The following is a 13,837-nucleotide window of genomic DNA, read 5'->3' as shown; positions in this document are numbered from 1 at the left end:
GCTCAAGTGGTAGAGCACTCGCCTTGAGCTGAAGAGCTGAGGGACAGCGCCCAAACCCAGAGTTCAAGCCCCACGACCAACCAAAAAAAAAAAAAAGAAAAGAAAAAAATACCTGAAGCTAGAAAATTTGTAAAGAAAGGTATTTTTAAAGTCACATTTCTGGAAGTGTAAGAGCATATTGATGGCATGTTCATGGCTTCTGCTGACAGCTGCTTGGTGGAAAGTGAAAGAGTAAGTAGGTTTGTGCAAAAGAGAAGCCAAAGAGACCGAAGAAAAACTGAACTCAGTTCAGGACAACATGGTTTCATAACTGACCCATTCTCACAGGAATTCCATTATCCCTTCATGGAAGTGAAGCTCCTAGGACCCAATTACCTTGTAAAGATCCCACTATTTCTAAACATCATTATTCTGGGAACTATACCTCAACATTAGCTTTGGTGAAATTAAACCATAGTATCCCCCTTTAACTCTCTTTTCTCAGTAAACAGCTTAATAAAAACTGTGATTCTCTGTACAAAACAAGCTTCCAAACAAGTTCCCCCAGGTGCTCTTCCCTTCCTCCAACACAGTGCAGAAATCCTAGAGTGGCCATTCTCTGTGTTCAGGAATAACTTTTCCTTCACTGTTAGGGACTAAATGCTTGTGTGTTTACAAAAATTCATATGTTGAAACCCCAAATGTTATGGTATTACAAGATAAAATCTTTGAGATATAATTAGAATTAGGTCAGGTCATGAGATTGAGAACTCATGTTTATAAGCTACCCAGCCCATAGTAGTTTGTTACAACAGCATGAACAAATTAAGACATTACCTATCTAGAGTCTATGGGCTTTGATGAACTAGAGTATTTGACAATATCCTGTTTATCCTGTTGATTCTTTAGTTGCATTTATTTGATCTTTGCCTTTCTTTATCTGACACACTTAAAGCTAGCTTTTGGAGATAGTGTTTAAAATACATTGTGGGAAATAACACATCTCTTAGCCCCTGGGTACTAATTAGTTGGCTTATATAAGTTTAATTTCTTCTTGTGGAATTAAGATTTTCTCCAGTCTCTCTTGCACTAGTAGCAACACACAGGTATCCAAAATCCTTTGTGGTCCATACTCTCTTTTCTATGGTAGCAGATTTGGACAAGCCCAGGAAGGGATGGCTTTGCCTACTTGTTCTCAAACCACATGTCAATATGTAACATGATATATCTGAGAATTGCATACTGATGCTAGACAAAGATAAAGCTATTTATTAAAAATAATAAAGATAGATTTTAATCAGTAAGATACTAATAAAACAGGGAAGTTAGACACGTGTAAATTGAATCCAACTGGAATGAGTTCAGAGGTGACTAGGGGCCCTAAGCAGGTAAAGAGGAAGGGGGACAAATAGGGGTCATTAGAGTCAGGGAAGTGAAAATTACAAAGAATGTATTAGTGTAAATGTGATTATGAAGGAAATTAGGATTTGGAGACAGAGTCCCTATATTTTCTGATAATTGCATTTTAAAGGATGGCTTTCAGGTCACAGAGAAGGAGCTCCTGAGTCATAGAGTATCTCCATGAGCTGGAGGAAGGATTCACAACCATAAGCCCTCTCCATTAAATGCTGTAAGAGGAGTGGGCAGAACCAGTCCTTAGGTGTTGACTAGAATGAACAACAGATGTTATTGACAGTTTTGAGCTTTCTTAGGCAAGCACTTTGAGGTGGGCTAGGGTCATTGTACCAATGAAACCTGGAACTGCTAGAAACTTTTTTTAATGTTTATTTAAGTTTTCTATGGTGAGAGAGAAGGGATAAATGAAATAGTTTGTTTTGAAATTCTAATTTCTAATAGGCTAAGATAGAGGCCTACTCCAAAAGACAGTTCAGAAGATCCTGGCTAGAATTTAGTAAAGGAAAGAAGATTTTCCACAGAATAATTTTAAGATATGTCATTTTATTTTTAATTTTTTGAAAACTGGCATGACATCAGTGGCTCTTGCCTATCATCCTAGCCACGGGGGGTAGGGGGGGCTGAGATCTGCAGAATTGCCAGCTTGATAAAAGTCTGAGACTCTACCTCCAAAATAACTGCTAAAAGCTGGGCTGTTGTTGTGGTTCAAGTGACAGAGCACCACAAGCAAGACCAGCAAGCACCAGGGCCTGAGTTCAAACTTTGGTATTAGCCCAAACAAACAAAACTGTCAAAATACAGTTTACCTAGGGGGTAAAATGGCAATGTTGAAATGTTGACACCTCATACAGTTCTCAAGAGTATCTCGGGCAGCACTTTTCACAGAAGCATGCAAACTTCTTATGAAATTTCAGTAGCTTCAGATCCACAGTAAACTAAGTAAAAACGGATGGAAAACGTGTTGAGTATCTTATTGCCTCTCATTTTATTCAAAACATTATTCCAATATGTATGTACTCAACGTTTAAAAAATTCTAAGGTATCTTACATCCTTTCTTGCCTTCTAAGTCTTTGAAATCTGGCGCGTCAATTGAGATCAGCCACATCCCTTTGTTCAAGAGCCGGGGCGACAGCAAGAGACAGCATCAATCTAGACAGCAGGGCGGACCCGCCTTGCCGGCGCAAGCGCAGGGCGGGTCTTAGTCCGGTGGGCGGGGCTCCTTGGAGAGGCCTGCGTTTTGGGCCACGCCGGCTCCCGTCGGAAAGCGCCGCGGCTGTGGCGGCGCCACGTCCACTGCGGCGGTAGGAGAGCGCAGTCGGTTGGGCCTCCGGCCGGCTTCCAGCAACCATGGCCTTTACTCTGTACTCGTTGCTGCAGGCCGCCCTGCTGTGCGTCAACGCCATTGCGGTGCTGCATGAGGAGCGCTTTCTTAAAAACAGTGAGTGGGGCCCGGGTGGAGCTGGCGGGGGAGCCGCGGCGGGGTGGGGGTGGGTCGGACCCCGGCGGGGCCGCGCGCGTGCGCGGGCCGGGGGTGGGGGGGCGATCCGGAGGAACGCGGACGGGGGTGGTTCGGGGTGAGCGGAACGGCCTGGTGTGGGGGGCGGGGGGCTCCAATGTTTGAGTCCACAGCTGCGAGCAGACGCCCCACTGCGTGCGCCCGAGGGTGGCCGGGGTGGGGGCGTCCCCAGGCGTCCCCCACCCCGCCCCGCCCGAGGCAGGCTGCCGTCGGTGACTTGGTAGCGTCGTCCGGTTGCGGATTTCATTGATGGAAAAGTTAGGATCTGGAGTTTTGAGTTCCGAGTTGGGGGGGGGGCGTGGTTCACGCTTGAGTAGTATTAGGGGAATGGGTTGATGGGCCTCAATATAGGGGTGTCCCTGGGCTGTAGGGTTAAAGAGGGAAAAAGAAAGGGCTGAAAGTTGTTAGGACATCCAGCCACCTAGTGATTGACTCAGCATAGATTGTTGTCTCAAGGACTGCTAGACTCGAGGAATCAAAGATGAAAACGCAAATGTATGCGTGCCAGTTTGCGCAGGCTATTTCTGGCTGTATTCCTTGAAATTCAAACGCAAGCAAGGTTGATTCATTTATTACCTAAAAAGGAATTTATTGAGCACAAGTTATGTGCCAAACCCTTGTAGTAGGAGCTGATGTTACAGCAGTTACCTTGCCCTTGTCATAAAATTAGTCTGAATTAAAAAGTATGCTAAATATTAGCTATAGTGCTGGGTGATGCTATCTTTGAATTTGCAAAAGCTTCTTGGAGGAAATATGTCCCAACCTGAAATCTGATAAGTGAGAAATTATTAACTAGGTAAAGTCGAAGGGTTGGGAGAAGTTATAAGGTTGAGAAGATTGTAAGCAGTCTAGAAAATTCTCAGGCACGTGAAGACAGTCATAGGCAAGGACATGTGTAACTATATTTGTGTTTTTGAGATCCTTCCAGCTGCTGTATGGAGAACAGAAAGGAGAGGAATGGTTGTAGGAAGAACTGTTCCAAATAGGGCAAATGGAGATGGGTGATTGTAAGGAATAATATAACAGTAGTATTTATATGGTAGTCATTATGTGTTGTATCTGTATCAAGTGCTTTACATATACACTGTGTGACCCCACAGCAACTCTAAAAGATAATTACTGTTGTTGTTCCTGTTTGATGGAACCTGAAGCACAAAGAGTAACTTCTGTAAAGCTCACCTGATAGAAAGTGGTAGCACAAAGTATTCTGACCAAGTCTATCCCTTTACCACTATACTACATTGAAATTAAGAGTGATCTTGTTACTGGTTGAATTATACCCTCAGAAACTATCAGATATGGGGGCGGGGAAGGTGGCTCAGTGGTAGAGCGCTTGCCTTGCATGCACAAGGCTCTGGGTTCGAGTCCTCAGCACTACATAAGCAAAAAGAAAAAGCCAGAAGTGGCATTGTGGCTCAAGTGGTAGAGCACTAGCTTTGAGCTGAAGAGCTGAGGGACAACGCCCAGGCCCAGAGTTCAGACCCCACGACCGGACCCCCCCCCCTAAAAAAAATATCGGATATGAGGCTGATGAACAAGGTTATGATCTGCAAGAAAATATATAAGAACAAATTGTCTTTCTATACATAAACAATTATAAAAGGTAGTTAAAGAAATTAGTATCAAAAATATAAAACAGAGGTAAAAATTTGACAAAAGAACAAGTCTTTTTAGGAAAACTGCAAGGAATTTTCAAAAGAAATTAAAGATCAGGGACTTTTAAAGTACCTCTTATGTGCACAGATTACAACACTTGATAATAATGATTTACAGATTTAATACAATTTGTACCAAAATTCCAAGTTAGTTTTTTTTTTTTTTTAAGAAATTGACTTTTATAATTAGGTTGCTAGGCAGATGCTGCCATTTGAACCACACACCTAACCCAGCCCAAACTATCTTAAAAGAGAAGAACAAGTTGGAGGATTTAGGTGTTTTATGTTTTGTGTGTGTGTGTGTTTTAATTTTAATGCCTGTTACAAATCACTGTAATCAAAACAATATATAGACAAATGAAGTAGAATTCAGAAACCTGAAATTGATTCTTATACTTAACGATTTGTTGATTTTCAACAAAGGTATCAAAAATTCTATTGTTATTAGAGATGTATTTTAAAAAATAGAATACCTAAACAATAGTCCAGATCCACATTCAACTTTTCTAGGAGTAAAGTTCAAAAGAGTTTATTTTCCAAATGTTTTTAGGTGATTGAGATTTGACTCCTATATGGAAACTGCCACAAAATGTTGGACTGGCCCAGAAATGATAATACATATACTTTGCCCTCCAGAACTTTGTCTTCCACTTATCTATTTCATCCCAGAAGTAGCATAGAAATATTTTATTGGAGGGTGTGTTTTTTGAATTTTTATTGTTAATACAAAGGTGATGTACAGAGGAGTTACTGTTTCCTAAGTTAGGTAAATGAGTACATTTCTTTTTGTTACCGCTTCTTTGCTCTCCTGTAGTTTTTTTTTTTTTTTGGTCCCGTCCCAGCCCACAAGTTGTATAATTCATTTTTGATATAGTGTCTTCTGAGTACCACTGCTACATTTTTTTTTACACTTTGTACCTCCATTTCTTTGCTCCCTGCAAAAAGAAAAAAAAACTACCTTTTTTACATTTCCTGGTATTCATTTCACTAAATATCATTTTGATCAGAGACAGAGAGATTGTGCTTTTGGGTTTCTCCCCTAAGAGTATCTGCCTTTGGTCTCAGTGAGTGCCTAGAGTCCTGCATAATTTATCATGTCCTGGTGTATTTTAGGTCTAGGTTCCACAAATAAGAGGAAAGTATGCCCTGTTAGTGTCTCTGAGCTTGGCTTAACATGATTTATGCTAGGTCCATCCATTTCCCTGCAAATGACATGTTCTTTCTAATGGCTGTGTAAAATTTCATTGTTTGCCACATTTTTGGGGGGAGGGGGGTCTGGTCATGGGGCCTGAACTCTGGGCCTAGGCACTGTCCCTCAGCTCTTCAGCTCAAGGCTAGTGCTCTACCACTTGAGCCACAGCGCCACTACCGGCTTTTTTTTCTTTTTGCTTATGTTTTTTGATCCATTAGTCCATTGTAGGGCATCTGAGCTGTTTCTATAACTTGGCTATTATGAATAGTGCAGCAGTGAACATAGATGCACAAGTGTCTTTACAGTGTCCTGTCTTGCAGATATTCTAGGTAGATAACCAAATGTGGTATGGGAAGGTGTATGTTAAATTTTTTGAGGAACTTCCAGATTTCTCCAGAGAGGTTGTATTATTTTCCATACACACCAAGAGTGCAATAAGGTTCCCTTTTCCCCACATCCCTGCCAGCATTTGTTCACATTCTTTTTTTTTTGCCAGTCCTGGGGCTTAAACTCAGGGCCTAGGCACTGTCCCTGAGCTGTTTTTGCTCAAGGCTAGCTCTCTACCACTTGAGCCACAGCACCACTTCCAGTTTTTTCTGCTTAGTGGTACTGAGGAATCGAACCCAGGGCTTCATGCATGCTAGGCAATCATTCTATCACTAAACCACATTCCCAGTCCAATTGTTCAAATTCTTTATTTTGGCCAATCTAACTGGGGTGAGATGGTATCTCAGAGCTGCTTTGATTTGCATTTTCTTTGTGGCCAGAGATTTTGAGCATTTCCTCATGTTTCTTTGCCTCTTCTGAGAAGTCCTTAACTCCATATAAGTGATTGGTTTATTAGCTTTCGGAGGGGTTAGTTTCTTGAGCTTCTTGTGTATTTTGGATATTAGGCTTTTGTCAGATGTATTGCTGTTAAGTATCTTCTCCCAGTTTGTTGGCTGTCTTTCTAGTTTAACTATGTCCTTTGCTGTGCAGAAACTTTATTTTGATATAATCCGATTTGTCAAGTCTTTTTCTGTGCCTCTGGGACTCTTTTTAAAAAAAAGTTTCTGCCTATGCCTATGAGTTCTAGTGTTACTCCTAGTCCCTCTTGCAATAATTTTGAGGTTTCAGGTCTTTGATCCACTTTGAGTTGTGGAGGGTGTATTTTGAATATGATCCTAAAACTAAAGGAAAACACTATAACCATTTATCTAAGTGGATAAACTGTTAAGTTATCCAAAACCATTGGAAATAACCTAAAGTACTCCTTAGCTCTTATTGCCTCCTTACTGGTCACTGTGCTTCAGGCTTTATTCTCTTTATACCTTCCAGGCAAAGTGAGCCTATTCTTCTGCAGTTCTCCACTTCTTCAATATCCATAGCCTCTTTCTTCTTTCCCTTCCCCAGAACTGACCCCCTGTGACAGTCTCACCTTGGTGCTATAGCTCAGGGCTGAGCCTTTTCTCACACCATTTCCTTCACCATTGCCTTCAGAGATGGACCATTTTTCTTCAACTGGCTAACTCACCTTGGCACATCCTTTAAGCCTACTGCTGGCATTTCCATCTTCCACAAGCCATTTTGGGCCATCTTCATTGCCATAACAACCACTGTAGTTTCTTTTCTCCATCCTCTGGTAGATTGAGAAAGATTCTCTATCTTTCTAGTTCTGAAAGTCAGTAAGTGCTTTCTAAATAACTAAATAATTCCACCATTATTATATTCACAGGATTCCTGATCTGAGGGCTTATTTATGCAAACACTTGAGCTAGTATTGAGTAGAATAGAGAATGTGTTGTTTCTTCTGGGTTCTAAACATTAATGTGAGAGGGGAAATAGTGAATTTTCATACTCATAGCATTGTTCTTATTCAAGTTTTTCTTTGGGTACTTAGTATCAATTAGACACATACTTACTGAATCCACTATGAAGCTGTGATACAATGACATAATATGAAATAAATAGGAAACAGTACTCTGGCTGCCATAACAAAGTATTATAGCCTGGATTGCCTAAGCAATAGAAATTTATTTCCTTAGTTCTGGACAATGGAAGTCCAAGATCTAGGTACCAGCACAGTCCAGTTCTGGTAGGGCCTTCTTCCTGCCTTACAGTTGGCCTTTACATGGCAGAGATCTTTCTCCTACAATGCTACAAATCATATGACTAATTTAGTGTGAATTATCTTCTGAAGACTCTTATCTGTAGATACCATTCTCTTGGGTATTAGAGTTTCAGCATATGAAGGATCTATGGTCACATAGTTTACTACATAGTAAACAGTTTAAAAAAATCACAAGTTCTTACTTAAGGTTTAAATGATTGCTATAATTTTAGAGCTTAGAATAGTAAGTATTGTTTGAACTTAAATAGTAGAGGGAGAATATTGAAGGGATCAGTCTTAGTCAGAATTGCATAAATATATAAAGAACACGGCATTTTGTAAGAGACAGACGTAGCTCTAGCATGACAGTTTGGGAATGTTTCCACATGAACATATAAGTGTCTCTTTAATTATATACTTCTAAATAGCATTTGTTGAATTTTATCATAGATTAAATGGGAATTACTATGTGAGTCTGGGAATTATGTAGAATTAAAATAATCTTAAACTAACTATCTTTTAATTCAGCATACCTTATTTTAATGAATGAATTTTTTTCTTGCCAATACTATGGCTTGAACATAAATATATTTCTATAATTACTCAGATCAAGAAGCAGATAAGGCCTATATATTATTTAACAATTTTTATCTTTTATGTGGAAAGATAAAAACAAATTACTCAGAAATCATGTTGACTTTATGTAATGGAATGTTTGGGTTTTTTTCCTTGCTGATCTTGGAGCTTAATTTCAGGACCCAATGCTGTCCCTGAGCTGTTGTGCTCAAGGCTAGCACTCACTTGAGTCACATCTCTGCTTCCAGCTTTTTTTGTAACTTATTAAAGAGTCTCACAAATTTTCCTTCCCAGGCTGGCCTCAAACCTGCCAGCCTGGCACCCAGCATTGAAACCAGTTTTCAATACCTGATTTTGTGTGTGTGTGTGTGTGTGTGTACATGTGTGTGTACTTAGGAACTTTAATGATTATGATAGCATTGCATTTTTTTTTTTTTTTGTTGGTTGTGGGGCTGAACTCGGCTCTTCAGCTCAAGGCTAGCACTCTACAACTTGAGCCACGGTGCCACTTCCACTTTTTCTGCTTATGTGGTGCTGAGGAATTGAACCCAGGGCCTCGTGCATGCAAGGCAAGCACTCTACCACTGAGCCACTTTCCCAGCCCCAGCATTGCATTTATATACAAATTCAGTAACATTTAATACTTTTTTTGAAGAAGGTGTCTAGCTGAGAATTATTGACTCAGCATGGACGGATTGCCATTTTGTATGTAAGTTTTTTGAAGTCTGAGTAGCAGAATATGTTTGATACAGCGATCAGTAAACTTTTTCTGTGAGAGTTCATTCCTGAGATTATGACAATGACTCCGCCTAGCTGGCCTTACCATTTGCTAGGCCTTAGAATTGTGAACATGACAGCCACAAAATTAAATCTTCCTTTTTTAAAAAGCAACTTCATAAAGCTTTGGCTAGGTTCTTGAGAAAAACAACTGAGACTCCCTACATAGCAGTTAAGGGGAAATTATTTGTTATAGTAAAAAGTAATCTTTAGCACCTGGTCTTTTACTTGTCACATTTGTATATTTCTGTGACATATATAGATAAATTATTTGCTCTCCACTCTAAATTGTTTTGTTTTTTCATTCTAGTGGCAAAAGAATAGAAACTGGATTATAATTACCCAAGAATTTACCATATGTATTAATACTTTAATGCTAATTTTTTTTCTTAAAGTAATTCTGCTACAGAGTTTGATCCTTTTTTGTTGAATGGAAGTTTAATGTCCGAATATTTTTGTTGAAGTCATTCCTCTCACAATAAAAAATATATATGTAAATCTACTTTGGGAACAGATTTAAAAGCAAAAATAATTGCTGAGAAATGCAATTTCTAATTAAAAATAGGTGCATATAGCCAGTCAGTCACCTGTGACTCATGCCTGAAATCCTAGCTACTCAGGAGGCTGAGATCTGAGGATTGAAGTTCAAACCCAGCTGAGACTGGAAAATTTGTGTCTCTTTTATCTCCAAAAAACTACCAAATGCTTGAAATGGAACTGTGGGTCATGTGGTGTGGGAAGGATGAAGAAAGATCCCTAAATTGTAGTTCCTATCTTCTAAGAATTCATAATCTAATGGGGAAAATATGAAAACAACAAATCAAGATGGTAAGATTCACTATGTCAGTGGATTATTTGAGGAGCAAGGAGAAAAGTTAATTATGATATGTGGAAAGCAATTAGGATAAGTTCTGAAACTGAAGACAAACCTAGATGAAGCTGTATTTAACATGTACCCCATAATGGATAATAGGGAAACAATGTCCCTTGTTCCCATAGGGAACTGGTTTCAGAACCCATTGGCTCATTACATAATATTAGTTTAAGGACTTTGGGTAGACAATGGGAATGATCACCAAATTTTGGTTTTTTTAACTCTTTAAGGGAAAACGTCAAAGGGTTGGAATAGCAAGATTATAAAAGCACCTATGGAAGCACTTATGGCTGTGGTAGTAACTACTGTGAGGTAATTATGCCCTGAAAGCTCAAAAAATAGTGAAATCTTGTGAACTGGAAGGGCTATAAACAGAACCTGAGCTAAATCTTGAAGCGGAAGCAGGAGAAAAATACCAGCTCTGTTTGCTTTTTGTTGTTGTTGTTGCTGTTGTTTTTTGTTTTTAAGAAGCCAAGAGTACTTGAATTTTATTTAATTGCTATTTCAGCATTTTAACTTACTTGTCTTTCAAACTTAAGTTACATGAAAAGTTTATAAATATTTACCCATTTATATTCACCTAGTTTATTTTTTTTTAATTTTTTTTTATTAGTTTTGCCAGTCCTGGATCTTGAACTCAGGACCTGGGCACTGTCCCTGAGCTTCTTTTTGCTCAAGGCTACCAGCTCTGTTTTGAACTTTAATGTTTGGTTGTATACCTCAACATATGTCAGTGACAAAAAGCAACCACTCCATTTTAACCTTTATTTCAACTACATAAAAACTGATTAAGGGGCTGGGAAGGTGGCTTAGTGGTAGAGTGCTTGCCTTGCATGTATGAGGCCCTGGGTACGATTCCTCAGCACCATATGAGCAGAAAAAGTCAGAAGTGGCTCAAGTGGTGTAGTGCTAGCCTTGAGCTGAAGAGCTCAGGGACAGTCTCCAGGCCCAAAGTTCAGGCCTCATGACTGACAAAAAATAAATAAATAAAAATAAAAATCTATAAAAACTAATTAAGCAAAGTGAAATCATGTATCCTAGTTCTTGGTTCTTTGATGTATGACATAAAGACATTTCTCTCTGTCAAGTTTAGGAGTTAGCATGTCAGGAATTAAGCTATGTAATCATATGAGATGGTGAAATGGACTTAAAATGAGGACAAGAGGACAAACTGCAAAAATAAGGGCATGAAAGTATTAAGAAGACTGTATATTGTATTAAAAAGGAATTGAATATAAAGATAGATAATGGTTTATCATTGGAAAATAACACAGAAGAAGGTAAAAGATTCACTTAAGGAAACTTAACAAGTATAGTGGGCTACAGTCCTCTCATCACAGTTGGAAATGAGGAGGGACAATGAAAGAAAATGGGAAAAAGTCATGTCCTGCTAGCAGACTAAAACATGACGACCTAACTAAGCTTTGACCATGTAAAATTTCCCCAAGAAATGTAGTGATTCTTAGCTACAATGGTTTTATGTTGGATTTTGTAAATTCTTAACTGAGCCAACAATTATTCAGCTTGACACTATTCTTTAGTTTTCAGCTTGGATGTGAGAAATCCTTGTTTGCTGTTTTGAAAAAGGAGGGAATAGCAACCCAGTTGGTGTAACAACAGTCATCTTCAGTGAAATAATATGCCATGGACTATTTGGATTGTAGATTATTTTATAAACTCAAGGTATAAATTAAGTGAAAGGTTAATATTGCTGTTCATAAAAACTAAAATAATTCAATATTTTATTAACTTTATTTAATATAATGATTTTTATAGCTTATAACTTTAATAAGGGCTTAAACTTCTCTTTTTAAAAATTACTTGAGAGAGAAAGACGAGTTCATGATAAATTTTAACACATCTAATCATCTTTATATTATACAGTTGGCTGGGGAACAGACCAGGGAATTGGTGGATTTGGAGAGGAGCCAGGAATTAAATCTCAGCTAATGAACCTTATTCGATCTGTAAGAACTGTGATGAGAGGTAAGAAGAAAAAGTTGTAGAGCACTCAAAAGTTTTAATTGTTTTCAGTAGCAAAGTTAGAAACTGTTCCTTTCAGTAGAAAAAATAAAGATCTTATATCTATCATTCCATTGGAAAAATATTTTCAAACAGATCAAGAATTCAGATACCTTATACTTAAATAATGTAATTAGGTCTTCTTTTTCTGTTTTACTATGTTATTGACAACTTTGGATTCAATGTTCATAAATTAAGTTTAGTGAGTAAGCTACAGACCTTTTTTGCACTGTATTTGTAATCTCAGATGTGCAGACATACTGATTTGCCTAGGTCCACTCTGTTCCCAGAGTTGAAAGGCACCATCAAAGATATTTCTTCTTGATCTAGTGTACAGTTTATCCTTAATTCCAAGATTTACAGCCCCCTTTAAAAATAATATTTGATTTTTATGATAGTCCAATTTTTAATGTTTCCTTGTAAGAAACACTTAAACATTATTATGATTGCATATTGTTTGTTAGATAGTTAGATATTTCCATCTAATTGAATGCTAGTTACCATTTAGGGTTTTTTCCCTTCCTTTTTCCTCATATTAACAAATTTTCTTTTTTCTTTTCAGTGCCATTGATAATAGTAAACTCAGTTACTATTGTATTGCTTTTATTATTTGGCTGAACATCAGTTGGAGAAATGAAGACTCAGAAGACAAGATGCCAACAGAAGATATTACATCAGTCATTGCTAGAACATTTCTTAGCAGGCTGATCTTGCACTTGACAAAAAAAACAAAACAAAACTATAAAGTTGACAATAAAACCAGAGGTTCTATTTATCTGATTTTTTAAAAAATGTTACACTAGTTTCATTACAAAAGATCAGATCTTCGGAAACCATAGTGCTGCAGGATTAGAATACATTTGACTGCTGACTGTTAATAATTCATGCTGTGGTAAAGATTGTTAAAAGGGTACAAGGCTGTCACTTCCTCTATCACTGCTCAGGGATAAAGTGTTTTCCAAAGTTTTTAAATTCCTTTAGTTATGATATGAGAGTGACTATCTGCTAGATGAAACTTAAAGGATTTAAGTTACATATAAATGATAAATATAAAGGATTTAAGTTACATATAAATGATAAGTAATTTGGACCATTTTATTTCATACTCTTTGGTTAAATACTTAAGCTGTATATTGTCTCTGTTATGAAGAACTCAAATGTATTGATACTATAAGGGGCAGTGCTCTCTGATTTCAGGGAGAATTCCAATTTCTAAGTCAAACGTGTTTTCTTTCATTGTTCTTTTCATACATTTATTTTAAATTGGCCTAAATGATTAGATCATAATGATAACGATAATTCTTTTTCATGGGTAGAAAAACCTATGTAGTAAAGTCTGTGCCCTTTTTACAGTGATGACTTAAAAATCACAAATAGCCTGTATGAACAATCCTAACGTCATAAACTATATGTGTAAGAAGACTGTTTATTGTGAACATTTGCCACCTAATATTATTTCCACTTCTTGGCGTAGCAGTACATTAATGGATGTGATTCTCAATTTTCTGTACTTTCTAGCATTCATGCTAGAAAGCTTCTTTTTAAATTTTGTTTTGTTTTTATGCCTTAGACTACCCTGTGATGTTGTTTGCTCATCCCATAATTCACTTTTATGTAGAAAGATTGAAAGTATGTAAATGGTTTTCATGACAGTGATCAGTTATAATATTTTAAAGGAGTAAAATGGCATCTTTGTTTATAGGAGAACTTTTGTAAATAAAGTTGAAATTTCCAAGTCAA

The 13,837-nt window shown here is 37.8% G+C and overlaps 1 protein-coding gene across 1 annotated transcript; it reads left to right on the top strand.

Annotated features, from left to right (window-relative positions):
- Positions 1-2,633: 2,633 nt before the first annotated feature.
- Ier3ip1 (immediate early response 3 interacting protein 1) lies at positions 2,634-13,837 on the top strand. Its single transcript, XM_013018967.1, has 3 exons — positions 2,634-2,834; positions 11,960-12,061; positions 12,660-13,837. The coding sequence occupies exons 1-3, from the start codon at positions 2,744-2,746 to the stop codon at positions 12,713-12,715; spliced, it is 249 nt and encodes an 82-aa protein (XP_012874421.1). The 5' UTR covers positions 2,634-2,743; the 3' UTR covers positions 12,716-13,837.

This window comes from Dipodomys ordii, unplaced genomic scaffold (genome assembly GCF_000151885.1).
Source record: "Dipodomys ordii isolate 6190 unplaced genomic scaffold, Dord_2.0 Scaffold43, whole genome shotgun sequence".
In the NCBI taxonomy this organism is placed as follows: Eukaryota; Metazoa; Chordata; class Mammalia; order Rodentia; family Heteromyidae; genus Dipodomys; species Dipodomys ordii.
The sequence above is the reverse complement of the archived record's forward strand: the minus strand, read 5'-3'. Positions and strand labels throughout refer to the sequence as shown.